The 16,057-nt window shown below is 37.3% G+C and overlaps 1 protein-coding gene across 3 annotated transcripts in view; it reads right to left on the bottom strand.

Annotated features, from left to right (window-relative positions):
- Positions 1-16,057, bottom strand: part of TOP2B (DNA topoisomerase II beta) — a 65,720-nt gene that overhangs the window by 42,617 nt on the left and 7,046 nt on the right. For 2 of the 3 annotated variants that reach the window (XM_060099506.1, XM_060099504.1), the window contains exons 2-4: positions 3,947-4,117; positions 2,987-3,077; positions 1,611-1,674 (exon numbers count right to left, since the gene is read on the bottom strand). In XM_060099506.1, coding sequence (XP_059955489.1) covers positions 1,611-1,674; positions 2,987-3,077; positions 3,947-4,117 — 326 coding nt within the window. The remainder of the gene's footprint in view (positions 1-1,610; positions 1,675-2,986; positions 3,078-3,946; positions 4,118-16,057) is intronic. The other variant, XM_060099505.1, reaches the window with a different exon arrangement.

Genomic DNA, 16,057 nt, shown 5'->3' on the forward strand with positions numbered 1-16,057 from the left:
AATATACTACCTTCACCCTTTTTTCCTTGGAATAGTCGACTATGAATTTTTGTTTTATATACATATTTTATATGAAATAAAAGAACTTTCCAGCAGAAGCAGTTAAAATGACTTAGAGATAAATAAGAAAAAAGAAACTGTTATCTGATTGCCATTAAGAACCAAATAAATTTAGTTATAATTCTATGACACTCTTATAGTCACACAAAAATGTCTGCTGAATGAAAAGGGAGTTAGAAAGAGAGCAATAAAGGCACTAGTTACATAGAATTACTTTGTCCCAAATCTGTAATAAACTTAAAGTAAAGCCTGCCACCAAGAGTCATTATTTGGTCTACAGAGCTGTTTTATAGCTCACTTCTTCATCACTTTGTTATGATGAGGTTCTATCTAATCTTTTTTTTTAAAGTCCACATTGTTGGATCAATGTGGTCAAAACAATTAAGATAAAAGAACCAAATATCGTAACCATGTTCACCACGAATGTATTTAAGAAAAGGCCTTCTTCCTTAGTTTTCAGTTCCGATTTTTTAAAAAGCTTAAAGATATCAAAAATTCAACATCTACTACTCCTTACTAGCTCTCCTAAAACATAATAAATGATACCATTTTTAACTGATAATTTCCTAAATATGGAAGAAAAGAAATCCTGGCAACCAAAATTTCCTTTTAAATGTCTGCCTAAGTTGCAACTTGTAAGTGTGCTGTGCATCTTATCATACAGATTCTCAAGAATTTATTTGTTATAGAAATGATGCAAATGAAAAACAAATAAAAAAAGAAAGGAAGAAAAAGAAAAATCAAGAACTTCAACAGTATAGTTATGTGGTAATATTTTCATATAAGATACAGTCAACTTCACGGTATAACCAAATATAAATTATATTTTTATTATATCATTTATCTTAACCATGTCCTTAAAATTAGATTACTGACAGTAAGGCTATAACTGAGTTATTAAATTTTCATGTTAAAGAAAATTTTCATGGTAAAATCATGCTAAATTACTAATTATAAAGGATAAATGTAACGTAATATCTCACAAAAGCATACTGGTGAAAACAGGATAAAGTTTTAAGTTAGAAATACTTTATTATTTTCACTCCCCCCTCAGTCCTCCAAAAAAAAAAAATCACTGTAGTTATCAGCTGAACACCTGGTATATATATTCTATAATACCAGCAGTTCCCAATTTACAAATGATATAAATGGAAAAGTCCAATGTTGGTTATGAAAAGGTAAATTTAACCCATAATATAACTGGAATAGTACTAACAATAGCCTGTAGCCTTGAGTACCAAAGCAAAAATAAGAAAAGATTGATTATTCTAGCAGCTAAAACAGTATCCACAGCATCAAAGAGGGAGAAAAATGGTCTCCAAGCGCTCCCATAAGGAAGTACTGAATACTTTGGAGAAAAAGATCATGAATGACAGAGGAAACTATAAGAGGGTAGCATTCTGGCCAAAAGAGGCAAAAATAACAAGGTCTCAAGCAACAAGAAACTCAAGAGTACTAACTGTATGCATTATTCCTTTGAGGAATGTTCGAAGTTGAACATCTGAATAAAACAACTTTAGCATAAAAAATTAAGCTTGAAATATACTTACGGATCAATAGAAACTTTAATACAGGTCATGTTCTTATCCCTCTGTTTATTGTCAGCTGCATTAACTACAAAATTAAATATTTTGATAAGTAATAAAATATATAAAAAGTTATAATAAATAAACATATAAGGACATACATAAACAGCTACATGTGCATCACTACTTAATATAAACATTTACATGAGATAATAGTTAATGAAAATAATACTGCTAACTTCTAATACAAAATCTTATTTTCCAAATAATATTCTTAAATTTTATATCACACCAAATTACGGTTATGTCTTCTACCACAAAACAAGGGGGGGATGATTCTATGATATATAAAAACAAGTAGAAACAAACATCTGCAGTTTACAAACCCCTATCCAGGTCTAAAAGTAAAATATCGGGTTTAATTATATTTTATCTTAGCAACACATAACTACTTTCTCTTGCTCTCCTTCATTCAATAAACTAGTGATTTTATAGACAGATTGAGCTGAAACCAGTTATTTTTGAGTTAGAAAAGCACTCTTTAGCATCCTCAGAAATCAAAATTTTAAATCCTATGAACTATAACTGATAATACTTGCATACATTAACCACAGCTTCAGTGGTTAGCTAGCTGTCAAATTGAACTTCAATCACAGAAGGAATATGTTCCTGATAAACACTGTGTAACCAAAAAGTAAAACTGGCAGATAGTTGGCAGACAAGAGTGAAAAGTACAAAACGTAAGTAACCAGTTTTACTCTCCTATCCTTTTCCCAAAGACCAAAAGAAGCTTCAAGAGACCCAAACAACCCTGGTAGGAAACCTCAAGTGGCACTGACGAGTCTCTATAGAGAATCCTTGGCTAAAAACGTTTCCAAAGTGCAAGCCTACCCTAGGAGTCAATTAGGTATCCACACTTCGCTGTGATTTAACTAATCATGTGATTTGGAAAGGACAGAGGTATTTGGAACAATGGTTGTTAAACCTGGTTGTCCAATAGAAACACCTAATGTGTTGGTGAAAAACCCATTTTTATGTGTCTCGACTGAATCTGCAAGAATCAGGCCCTGGAATCTATATTTTTAACATGCCCTGCCCTGTTGACTGGGATGTGAGCAGCCCCGAGACGACTGCACATACAGGACCATAAAATAACCCTGGGATTACTGATCAAATACAGCACATGCATTTTACAGATGAACAAACCGAAACACAAAGACTTGATGTCCAGAGATAAGAACATATTAGAGCAGGTAATACAGATTTTCTGAAGAACATTTATACTCAGCATAAAAACCAGAGATACGCCTTTAAAATTTATAAGTCTGGCTTTACATATATAGGGACATTATAATGATATCAATAGAAACAGATGCATTAAATCTTAAGCAAGTACTCACCCAAAATTTCATCAAAGATCTTGTATAAACCCGGCACAAAGGTAACCTCTCTGCAATTCATTCCTACATCTTCATCATACACCCACATGAGCTGCATTGAGAGAAAAGTTCCAAAGAACTTATGGAATAAAAAATATTTAACATCAATTCTACAAAGCATAAACCCATATTTGTCATTTAGTCTGTAAATACTTAGATCTTCAAAGTAGAAAAACATACTGTTTCAGCTGCAGTCAACCTCGCTGTATTCATCTTCAATTTAAATAGCCTCAAAATTGAGAAATTGTTCATTTTGTATCAAGTCTGTATTCTTACTCATACATAAAGTCAGCTTTAATATAAGGCACCAAAAATTGTTAGAAACAGTATTTAAATAAAATAGGAAAAAATTATGTTTACTTTACACTTTTACTTCACACATGATATTTTTCTGTAGTATAAGTAGCACAGAGTAAACAGTATGAATGCAGCATGATTTTGGAGTCAAAGACACCTAGCTTTGAATCCCAGCTCTCACTAGTTGAGGTCTGAGCAAGTTACTTAAATTTATTTAAACTTCAGTGTCCTCATTTATAAAATGGAGATAATAGTACCTACTTCACAAAACTGCTAGAAAAAAATTGCTATGTGTAAGCCAAGTCCATAGTAAGCATTAAACAATATTCAATGTATATATATAAATTCTAGAATTTAAAATAAACCATAGCATGAACTTCAGAACTTTTAAAAAGTTCACATAGCACCCTTTTACTTTATACTTCCCTATACTTCTCAGATAGTTTTTAGCTCCCAGTTTTTTTAATTTCTAGTGAAAAATTAAGACATTTCTACCTCTTAGATCTCTCTCCCTACTTTCTATTATTACCAGAGACATGAAATTGTGTACTCACAGAGCATATACTTACAAAATTTTATTAGAAAGTAGATACACATCTAATTTCAGTAAAATTTAATAATTACCTGTGTCAGTGGCTCCACCGACCCAATGTATGTATCAGGACGAAGGAGAATATGTTCAAGTTGTGTCTTTTTTTGATACACTCTCTCGACAGACAACTTCTTTGAAGAATCGTTTCTGTTTGCAGTTTCTGACTCTTCTTTTTTTGCAGCATTGTTCTGATCAAAAAGAGTCTAAAATTAACCAAAAAATCAAATTTAAATAACCTACCAAGGGGTAAACTAAAATGTATATGGACACATAACATAGGTTTTCTCTTTAACAACAAAATTATCTTTCAGGCTCTGATTTTTAAGTTCTAAAGAGAACACAGGTCTATTTACTGAAAATCTAGTACCTTTTATAATATAGTGTGAAACTGCAGTTTTGACTGAGCCCAAAAAAGTAGGTATACATAGTCACCAGAATAGCTAGAACAGCCTAAAACCATTCAATCAAAAAATAAATATTGGAAGAGCTTCAAGATGGCGGAAGAGTAAGACGTGCAGATCACCTTCCTCCCCACAAATACATCAGAAATACATCTACATGTGGAACAACTCCTACAGAACACCTACTGAACGCTGGCAGAAGACCTCAGACCTCCCAAAATGCGAGAAACTCCCCACGTACCTGGGTAGGGCAAAAGAAAAAAGAATAAACACAGACTAAAGGATAGGGATGGGACCTACACCAGTGGGAGGGAGCCGTGAAGAAGGAAAGGTTTCCACACACTAGAAGCCCCTTCGCAGGCGGAGACTGCGGGTGGCGGAGGGGTAAGCTTCGGAGCCGTGGAGGAGAGCGCAGCAACAGGGGTGAGGAGGGCAAAGCTGAGAGATTCCCGCACAGAGCATCGGTGCCGACCAGCACTCACCAGCCCAAGAGGCTCGTCTGCTCACCCGCTGGGGTGGGCGGAGGCTGGGAGCTGAGGCTCGGGCTTCAGTCGGATAGCAGGGAGAGGAATAGGGTTGGTGGCGTGAACACAGCCTGAAGGGGGCTAGTGCACCATGGCTAGCCGGAAGGGAGTCCGGGAAAAAGTCTGGACCTGCCCAAGAGGCAAGAGACCATTGTTCTGGGGTGCGCGAGGAGAGGGGATTCCGAGCACTGCCTAAACAAGCTCCAGAGACGGGCGCAAGCCACGGCTATAAGCGCGGACCCCAGAGACGGGCATGGGATGCTAAGGCTGCTGCTACCGCCACCAAGAAGCCTGTGTGCAAGCACAGGTCACTATCCACACCTCCCCTCCCGGGAGCCTGTGCAACCCGCCACTGCCAGGGTCCCGTGATCCAGGGACAACTTCCCTGGGAGAACGCATGGTGCACCTCAGGCTGGTGCAACGTCACGCCGGCCTCTGAGGCCACAGGCTTGCCCCGCATCCGCACCCCTCCCTCCCCCCGGCCAGAGTGAGCCAGAGCCCTCGAATCAGCTGCTCCTTTAACCCCGTCCTGTCTGGGTGAAGAAGAGACCGCCCTCAGGCGACCTGCACGCAGAGGCAGGGCCAAATCCAAAGCTGAACCCCGGGAGCTGTGCAAAAAAAGAAGAGAAAGGGAAATTTCTCCCAGCAGCCCCAGAAGCAGCAGATTAAATCTCCACGATCAACTTGATCTACCCTGCATCTGTGGAATACCTGAATAGACAACGAATCATCCCAAATTGAGGTGGTGGACTTTGGGAGCAACAATATATTTTTTTTCTTTTTCTCTTCTTGTGAGTGTGTATGTGTCTGCTTCTGTGTGTTATTTTGTCTGTATAAGCTCTGCTTTTACCATTTTTCCTAGGGTTCTGTCTGTTGGTTTTTTTGTTTCTGTTTTTTTTAGTATAGTTTTTTTTTTTTTTTTTTTTTTTTTTTTTGTGGTACACGGGCCTCTCATTGTTGTGGCCTCTCCCATTGCGGGGCACAGGCTCCGGACACGCAGACTCAGCGGCCATGGCTCACGGGCCTAGCCACTCCACGGCATGTGGGATCTTCCCGGACCGGGGCACGAACTCGTGTCCCCTGCATCGGCAGGCGGACTCTCAACCACTGCGCCACCAGGGAAGCCCTTTAGTATAGTTTTAAGTGCTTGTTATCATTGGTGAATTTGTTTTTTGGTTTGGTTGCTCTCTTTCTTTTTTTAATTAGTTTTAAAATTTTTTTATTTTTAATAATTATTTTTTATTTTAATAACTTTATTTTTTTCTTTCTTTTTTTCTCCCTTTTATTCTGAGCTGTGTGGATGACAGGGTCTTGGTGCTCCGGCCAGGTGTCAGGCCTCTGTCTCTGAGGTGGGAGAGCCGAGTTCAGGACATTGGTCCACCAGAGACCTCCCAGCTCCACATAATATCAAACGGCAAAAATCTCCCAGAGATCTCCATATCAATGCCAAGACCCAGCTCTACTCAATGACCAGCAAGCTACGATGCTGGACACCCTATGCCAAACAACTAGCAAGACAGGAAAACAACACCACCCATTAGCAGAGAGGCTGTCTAAAATCATAATAAGGTCACAGACATCGCAAACACACCACCGGATGCGGACCCGCCCACCAGAAAGACAAGATCCACCCTCATCCACCAGAACACAGGTACTAGTCCTCTCCACCAGGAAGCCTACACAACCCACTGAACCAACCTTAAACACTAGGGGCAGACACAAAAAACAATGGAAACTACTAACCTGTAGCCTGCGAAGAGGAGATCCCAAACACAGTATGTTAAGCAAAGTGAGAAGACAGAGAAACACACAGCAGATGAAGCAGCAAGATAAAAACCCACCAGACCAAACAAATGAAGAGGAAATAGGCAGTCTACCTGAAAAAGAATTCAGAATAATAATAGTAAAGATGATCCAAAATCTTGGAAATAGAAGGGAGAAAATACAAGAAACATTTAACAAGGACCTAGAAGAACAAAAGAGCAAACAAACAATGATGAACAATACAATAACTGAAATGAAAACTACACTAGAAGGAACCAACAGCAGAATAACTGAGGCAGAAGAACGGATAAGTGACCTGGAAGATAAAATAGTGGAAATAACTACTGCAGAGCAGAATAAAGAAAAAAGAATGAAAAGAATTAAGGACAGTCTCGGAGACCTCTGGGACAACAATCAACGCACCAACATTCGAATTATAGGGATCCCAGAAGAAGAGAAAAAGAAAGGGACAGAAAGTATTTGAAGAGGTTATAGTTGAAAACTACCCTAATATGGGAAAAGAAATAGTTACTCAATTCCCAGAAATGCAGAGAGTCCCATACAGGATAAATCCAAGGAGAAACACGCCATGACATATATTAATCAAACTACCAGAAATTAAATACAAAGAAAAAACATTAAAAGCAGCGAGGGAAGAAAAAAACAAATAACATACAAGGGAATCCCCATAAGGTTAACAGCTGATCTTTCAGCAGAAACTGCAAGCCTGAAGGGAGTGGCAGGACATATTTAAAGTGATGAAAAGGAAAAACCTTCAACCAAGATCACTCTACCCAGCAAGGATCTCATTCAGGTTCGACGGAGAAATGAAAAGCTTTACAGACAAGCAAAAGCTAAGAGAATTCAGCACCACCAAACCAACTCTACAACAAATACTAAAGGAACTTCTCTAGGCAGGAAACACAAGAGAAGGAAAAGACCTACAATAACAAACCCAAAACAATTAAGAAAATCGTAAGAGGAACATACATATCGAAAAATACCTTAAAAGTAAATGGATTAAATGCTCCAACCAAAAGACATAGACTGCTGAATGGATACAAAAACAAGACCCATATACATGCTGTCTTCAAGAGACCCACTTCAGACCTAGGGACACACACAGACTGAAAGTGAGGGGATGGAAAAAGATATTCCATGCAAATGGAAATCAAAAGAGAGCTGGAGTAGCAATTGTCATATCAGACAAAATAGTCTTTAAAACAAACACTATTACAAGAGACAAAGAAGAACACTACATAATGATCAATGGATCAATCCAAGAAAATATAACAATTGTAGATATTTATGCACCCAACATAGAAGCACCTCAATACATAAGGCAAATGCTAACAGCCATAGAAGGGGAAATTGACCGTAATACAATCATAGTAGGGGACTTTAACCTCACTTTCACCAATGGACAGATCAGATCATCCAAAATGAAAATAAATAAGGGAACAGAAGCTTTAAATGATACATTAAACAAGATGGAGTTAAATGATATTTATAGGACTTTCCATCCAAAAACAACAGAATACACTTTCTTCTCAAGTGCTCATGGAAAATTCTCCAGAATAGATCATATCTTGGGTCACAAATCAAGCCTTGGTAAATTTAAGAAAATTGAAATCGTATCAAGTATCTTTTCCGACCACAATGCTATGAGACTAGATATCAATTACAGGAAAAAATTTGTAAAAAATAGAAACAAATGGAGGCTAAACAATACACTACTTAATAACCAAGAGATCACTGAAGAAATCAAAGGGGAAATAAAAAAATACCTAGAAACAAATGACAATGAACACACGATGACCCAAAACCTATGGGATGCAGCAAAAGCAGTTCTAAGGGGGAAGTTTATAGCAATACAATCCCACCTTAAGAAACAAGAAATATCTCGAGTAAACAACCTGACCCTGCACCTAAAGCAATTAGAAAAAGAAGAGCAAAAAACCCCCAAAGTTAGCAGAAGGAAAGAAATCATAAAGATCAGATCAGAAATAAATGAAAAAGAAATGAAGGAAACGATAGCAAAGATCAATAAAACTAAAAGCTGGTTCTTTGAGAAGATAAATAAAATTGATAAACCATTAGCCAGACTCATCAAGAAAAAAAGGGAGAAGACTCAAATCAACAGAATTAGAAATGAAAAAGGAGAAGTAACAACTGACACTGCAGAACTACAAAAGATCGTGAGAGATTACAAGCAACTGTATGCCAATAAAATGGACAATGTGGAAGAAATGGACAAATTCTTAGAAAAGCACAACCTTCTGAGACTGAACCAGGAAGAAATAGAAAACATAAACAGACCAAGCACAAGCAATGAAATCGAAACTGTGATTAAAGATCTTCCAACAAACAAAAGCCCAGGACCAGATGGCTTCACAGGCAAATTCTATCAAACATTTAGAGAAGAGTTAACACCTATCCTTCTCAAACTCTTCCAAAATATAGCAGAGGGAAGTACACTCCCAAACTCATTCTACGAGGCCACCATCACCCTGATACCAACGCAGGGGACATGGGTTCGTGCCCCGGTCCGGAAAGGTTCCACATGCCGTGGAGCAGCTAGGCCCATGAGCCATGGCCGCTGAGCCTGCACGTCCAGAGCCTGTGCTCCGCAACGGGAGAGGCCCCAACAGTAAGAGGTCCTTGTACCGCAAAAAAAAAAAAAAAAAAAAAAAATCTACAAACAATAAATGCTGGAGAGGGTGTGGAGGAAAGGAACCCTCTTGCACTGTTGGTGGGAATGTAGATGGATACAGCCACTATGGAGAACAGTATGGATATTCCTTAAAAAACTAAAAATAGAGCTACCATACAACCCAGCAATCCCACTACTGGGCATATACCCTGAGAAAACCATAATTCAAAAACAGTCATACACCACAATGTTCATTGCTGCTCTATTTACAATAGCCAGGACATGGAAGCAACCTAAGTGTCCATCGACAGATGAATGGATAAAGAAGCTGTGGCACATATATACAATGGAATATTACTCAGCCATAAAAAGAAACGAAACTGAGTTCTTTGTAGTGAGGTGGATGGACCTAGAGTCTGTCATACAGGGTGAAGTAAGTCAGAAAGAGAAAAATAAATACCATATGCTAACACATATATATGGAATCTTAAAAAAAAAAAAAGGTCATGAAGAACCTAGGGGCAGAACAGGAATAAAGATGCAGACCTACTAGAGAATGGACTTGAGGACACAGGGAGGGGGAAGGGTAAGCTGTGACAAAGTAAGAGAGTGGCATGTACATATATACACTATCAAATGAAAAACAGCTAGCAGGAAGCAGCTGCATAGCCCAGGGAGATCAGCTTGGTGCTTTGTGACCACCTGGAGGGGTGGGACAGGGAGGGTGGGAGGGAGGGAGACGCAAGAGGGAAGAGATATGGCGATATACATTTATGTATAGCTGATTCACTTGGCTATAAAGCAGAAACTAACACACCATTGTAAAGCAGTTATACTCCAATAAAGATGCTTAAAAAAAGTGTATATGGTTCAGAAACTCTTCTCATTTTAACAGTATTATGCCTCTATAGATCTCATAATGGAAATAAATATTTGCAGTGAAAAAAAAGAAAAAGAAAGAAATATTTGGCAATTCTGTAAGGTATCAGGTTAATTTTTGTAGTCTTCAAAACTTTCCAAGGAATGTGAATTCTCATCAGGTTATAGGTTGACGACTGAACCTGGCTGGCTGCAGGGCTCCCCAAAACTTCCAAATGTAAGCCTTTGCCATTAAGCTACTGAAGACTATAGTAAAGAGTGGGCAAAAATAGTAACCTATGTAGTTAGCATATACTGACAGGGCTGAGAAAACCAAGCATGGTTTTATGACATCTCAAACTTCACACTTTTGTAGGCCATGCCAATAATTCCTTACATACCAGCACTAATGCCCCATTTCTGAGGCACCCTATAATTCCAGTTTCTCTGCTAATTCCAAGGAGGCAGAAGTTGTGATCCTAATTCTAACTCCTACAGAGATAAGGATCCCAAACAAAAATTCCCAGGGTCTGCAGACTTCCCTGTCTTCTTAATAGCAACAGAGAGAACACATCTCTCTCCTTCTGGGATTCCCTAATGCTGACAACTAAGACATCCCACTAAGACAAAGTTATTATGATGGCCGTTTTTTCAGAGCCCAAAAATAACTCAAATATAAGACACAGCAAGATATTTTCATAGGTATTTGAATTTTAGGAGAAATGAAACAATCAGCAGACAAACAATGGGGGGTAGAGAGATTTTGTGCATTTGAACAAGCAACATACCACTTCAAGACCTAGGCATAGCCATACCATCATCTTTAAAGTTATTATTTTCAAAAACATGTCAAATGCATGTTTAAAAAATCAAAATAGGTCTTCCCTGGTGGCGCAGTGGTTGAGAGTCCGCCTGCCGATGCAGGGAACGCGGGTCCGTGCCCCGGTCTGGGAAGATCCCACATGCCGCGGAGCGCTGAGCCCGTGAGCCATGGCCGCTGAGCCTGCGCGTCCGGAGCCTGTGCTCCGCAACGGGAGAGGCCACAACTGTGAGAGGCCCGCGTACCGCAAAAAAAAAAAATCAAAATACATAACTTCTGAGTAGTCTAAAGCAAGACAAGAATTTTAACAGATAAAACCTATGGAAATTCAAACATCAATTACAATCTTACAATGCCATAAATCTTACATAAAATTAAAGAGATTTTCTTATACATTCTTTCATTTATAAGGTTACCCATTAACACTGCTCAGTCAATTAAAAATAGCTTTGGACATAAGAAAATTCTGTTTCATAAAGTCTTCACATTCTATTTCTGTCAAGCTAATTACATGACGAAACTGCTGGCCAGAAAAATGAACTGTATTTTTAAAATGCCAGATAGTCTCCAAATTTCTAATCATGTCCCTTGCTTTTTGAGATGAGATAATTTATAGAAACAAATCTAATAATAAAAACATAACTGATTTTTTTAAATGGGTCCTCAGAATAGTTAGAACAACGATCATAATGACCAAGATCTCATTCTTTAAGAAAGTTCTTAAGGATGATAAATGCTATACATTCAAAGGTGGATAACAGTAACCTCTCACCATTAACTTAGAACTTTGCAATTTTGGCATAAAGCTCAGGAACTTATAATAACCATGCGAATAAAGGCTTTCCTATCCCAGGCTACTCCTCCAAAACAAAGCCCACCACAAAGAAAACATTTTTAAGATTAGACTCCAACAGAGACTTCTGCATTTAGCCCTGACGAGTTAACACTGAGCTAAATTGGCACACTGGTATGGAAAACAGGGTAGAGCCCCACCTCACTCCTTTTTCGAGGATTTATAACTTTTTCCACACCCTCTTAAAACCAGTCGCCATCTCTTCCGCCCAAATCGGTACATGAGAATAGGGAATGTTTGGTTTGCACCTGCCAGATCCTTATCCAGTTCAAAAAGTTGTCATTCTTGCTAGAATAATGTCTCAAAAATCAAAGACTATGTAATATGTAGTCGGCTTTGTCAGATTACTATTTGTAATCTTTTCCAGGAATATAATAATACATAAATACTTAAAAAATAAGTGTGACAATATACTTAAAACATTTTATGCCAAAAGATTTCTTCCTACATGTCATATGACAGGTGTTGAGGAAAGAAAAAAAGGTACCATTCTATTTAAAGTAATGAAAAGCTTAAGGACTATGCACTGTTTATAGAACACCATAATAAAATAGATGATCTGTAGATATTTCAAATCAACTCTCCATGATGATATTAAATAATTTCCAAAACCTCATATAAACCTTTAAACCTGGATATTTAATTGAGTAAATATTTTTAATTAGCTATACCAAAAAATAGGTGTGTTAATTAGAAACTTCTCTTACTATAACTTTTATATATTATATATAATCAAGTATTTTTAAATTAGTAGGTTATTAAAATTATACTGTTTAGTGAACAAAGTTACAAAAGGATATAAAAAATATGAGCCCATTTTCATCAGAAAAAAATTACACACAATACATACACACATAGGAAAAAATATGAAATGCTGTTTACCCAACAGAATATAAATAAAAATTGTGAGAAGTAGAAATATTTTTCATGTTCTTTTCTGATAGACATTTTCTAACTTTCTACAATGAACATATATTAAACTATTTTAAAAGCTTATTAATCCATGTATATGAGAACATAAGCTAGAATAAAACTGAAGGTTTCTTTTTTTAGAGACACTGTTTGTACCCACTTATTACTTCTGCAGTCCCAACTTTCTCACTAGAATCTAGGCAAAAAGGTTCAGTGAAACCAAAACAAGCCGGCAGTCCTGGCAGCGTAGAAGGCAGGGAGTGCTGCACGCTCCTACTCTCAACTAGGGGCAGCCTGCACCGCGCACTGACTCAAGGCAGCAAACACAGAAGGGTCTCCCCTGAGAGGTCTGTCAGCTTTTCTGACAGAAGCCTGGATTAATGGTCTTGCAGCTCCTGTTTATTAGCAGAAAGTGTCCCCCTGAATATTGTCCAGGCCACTAAAACTCAAAATATGAAGGTAAGGGGAGAGAGGGCAACTCCCCCTGCTTCAATGGGATGGCCCCATCCCTAGATCAAACAGGTGTGAATACAAACATCCTTGGCCTGAGAACAGAGAAACTAAATGAGAAAAGTTCACTGATCACCTTCACCACAGCTATTATTACCACTATCTCTAGCTCTTGAAAAGAAAGTCACTCTGAGTAGAAATTCAGTTCAGTGTTGCTGATAATATCCACAAAAGAGATCAAGAAATCAGCTTCTATAAAAACAGTCCAGCAAACTCATATCTACACATTTATAAAAGTACTCTCAAGACCACAGATGAAAAGGAGAGTGATATACATTTGATACCTATAGGCTAACAGAATTATGCTCATTTTCAACGATGAAAACAAGGGGTCTTCTGATTAAAAAAAAAAAGATTTAACCTTTTCTTATCTTGTATCTTCATAGTAATACGGCATCTTGTACTACAGTAATTGCACTAAGTATTCCACATTGAATAAAAATTAACAGTATGCCGTTGAAAATAATCAACTACAAAGAGCATTCTGAATAAATTTCCATTAAGGTCTGATAGAATTGAAATCTTATGAGTTAAGTTTATTTGTAATTTATTTTATTGTCTTTGTGCAGACAAAGCACCAAACTATTTACAGTAATAAATAACGCCAGCACCCAATTATACCGGAATCTAAGCACTCAGGGCACATTTTCATCCCCACATAAAACTAAAGACAATGAAAATGCAAAATAAACCCATATTAAGATAAATATCCTCCACATATCTAAAAAAATTTTAATTCTATCATTTGTGATTTATACATATGATGATGCCATAACTGACTTTTTCTAAAGTTCAAAAGCTGGCTGCCATGTTAAACAATGCATTATTGAGAATTCTTAAATTATAACAAAAATGTCAAAATAATACATTAAATCTATTTTAAAATATTAATCTATTTTATAGCACTTTTTGCAATATTGCTAACTTCTAATAAAAGAATATAGATTTAATATTTATCAAAGACTCAACCTTTATCAAGAATACTTCAACTACCAGAAAAGGAAAAAAAACATTCCAATAAAACAAACTCCTAATTTCACAAAGAGTATGTACCAAGATCATTCTGTAAAAAGATTCTTCCATTCACAGAGTGGTCACCTGATATACAGCAATTTGAGACAATCGCCCATAGTTTGTTTTTCTGTGGTAGAATGAATTGCTGCCAAAGAGGGGAAAGGAGATGGTTTGCCAGTTGGTGCAAAAAAGGAACTGAGCCACTCATCCACACAACAGGCACAGAAATCTCACCATCACCAAGCCAACAAAAGTGTGACCAGCAAAAGCTTAGCAACAAGCCTCTTTTCCTATCTTCTGTAAAGACTGTCTCAGACTCCACATTACCCTTTTATAATATCTCCTCTTCTTTTCTCCCTCAAGGCTGCCATGCTTTGATATTCATTTCAGCCACATTTCACCCATATAACCACGGAGAGGGCCATGTTATCTACCCACCATTAATGTACCTCCAGAAATGCCCTCCCAAACCAAGGGACAAGGAGAAAGGTAGAAGATGAGGGATACTTAATATCATAAGAAATGCTTAAATGTCCATAGTGAAAATAAAAAATATACTTTCTCTAAAAACCATCCAAATCAGAAAGAAAGAAGTATAATTGTCACTAATTGCAGAGGAAATGATATTATGTAGAGAAAACCCTAAAGACTCCACCATAAAACTATTAGAATAAACAAATTTAGTAAAGTTGCAGAATACAAAATCAATATACGAAAACCCGTCGTGTTTCTGTAAACTAACAATGAACTATAAGAAAGAGAAACTAAGAAAATCCTACTTACAATTGCAACAAAAACAATAAAAATTAAAATACCTAGGAATACAATTTTTTTTTTTTTTTTTTTTTTTTTGGCCACACGGTGCAGCATGGTAGCTCCCCGAACAGGGATGGAACCCGTGCCCCCTGCAGTAGGAGCATAGAGTCTTAACCACTGGACCACAAGGGAAGTCCCTACCTAGGAATAAATTTAACCAAGGAGGTAAAAGAACTGTATACTGAAAACTATAAGACATTGATTAAAGAAATCGAAGACAAAAATAAATGGAAAAAAATTCTATATGCATGAATTAAAAGAATATTGCTAAAATGTCCATACTTCCCAAAGCAATCTGCAGATTCAATGCAATCCCTATCAAAATTCCAACAACATTTTTCACAGAAATAGAACAATGTTAAAATTTATATGGAACCACAAAAGACCCTGAATTGCCAAAGCAGTCTTGAGAAAGAAGAACAAAGCAGGAGGCATAATTTAAAACTATATTACAGGGACTTCCCTGATGGTCCAGTGGTTAATACTCCATTCTCCCAACACAGGGGAACTAAGATCCCACATGCCGCATGGCATGGCCAAAACAAACCAACAAAAAAACTATATTACAAAGTAATACAGTAATCAGAGCGGCGACATCATTTAAAGAAGACACATGGATCAACGGAACAGAACAGAGAGCACAGAAATAAACCCATGCGTATATGGTCAATTACTTTATGACAAAGGATGCAAGAATATACAAGGGGAAAACGACAATCTCTTCAATAAGTGGTGTTGAGAAAACTAGATAGCCACATGCAACAGAATGAAACTGGACCCCTATCTTACACCATACACAAAAATTAACTCAAAATGATTAAAGACTTGAATGTAAGACCTGAAACTGTAAAACTCCTAGAAGAAAACATAAGCAGTACATGCCTTGACATCAGTCTTTGCGATTTTTTTTTAACTTGATCCCAAAAGCAAAAACAAACAAGTGGGACTACAACAAACTAAAAAGCTCTGCACAGCAAAGGAAACCATCAACAAAATCAAAAGGTAACCTAGCAAATGG

Source organism: Mesoplodon densirostris, chromosome 5, assembly GCF_025265405.1.
Source record: "Mesoplodon densirostris isolate mMesDen1 chromosome 5, mMesDen1 primary haplotype, whole genome shotgun sequence".
Taxonomy (NCBI): Eukaryota; Metazoa; Chordata; class Mammalia; order Artiodactyla; family Ziphiidae; genus Mesoplodon; species Mesoplodon densirostris.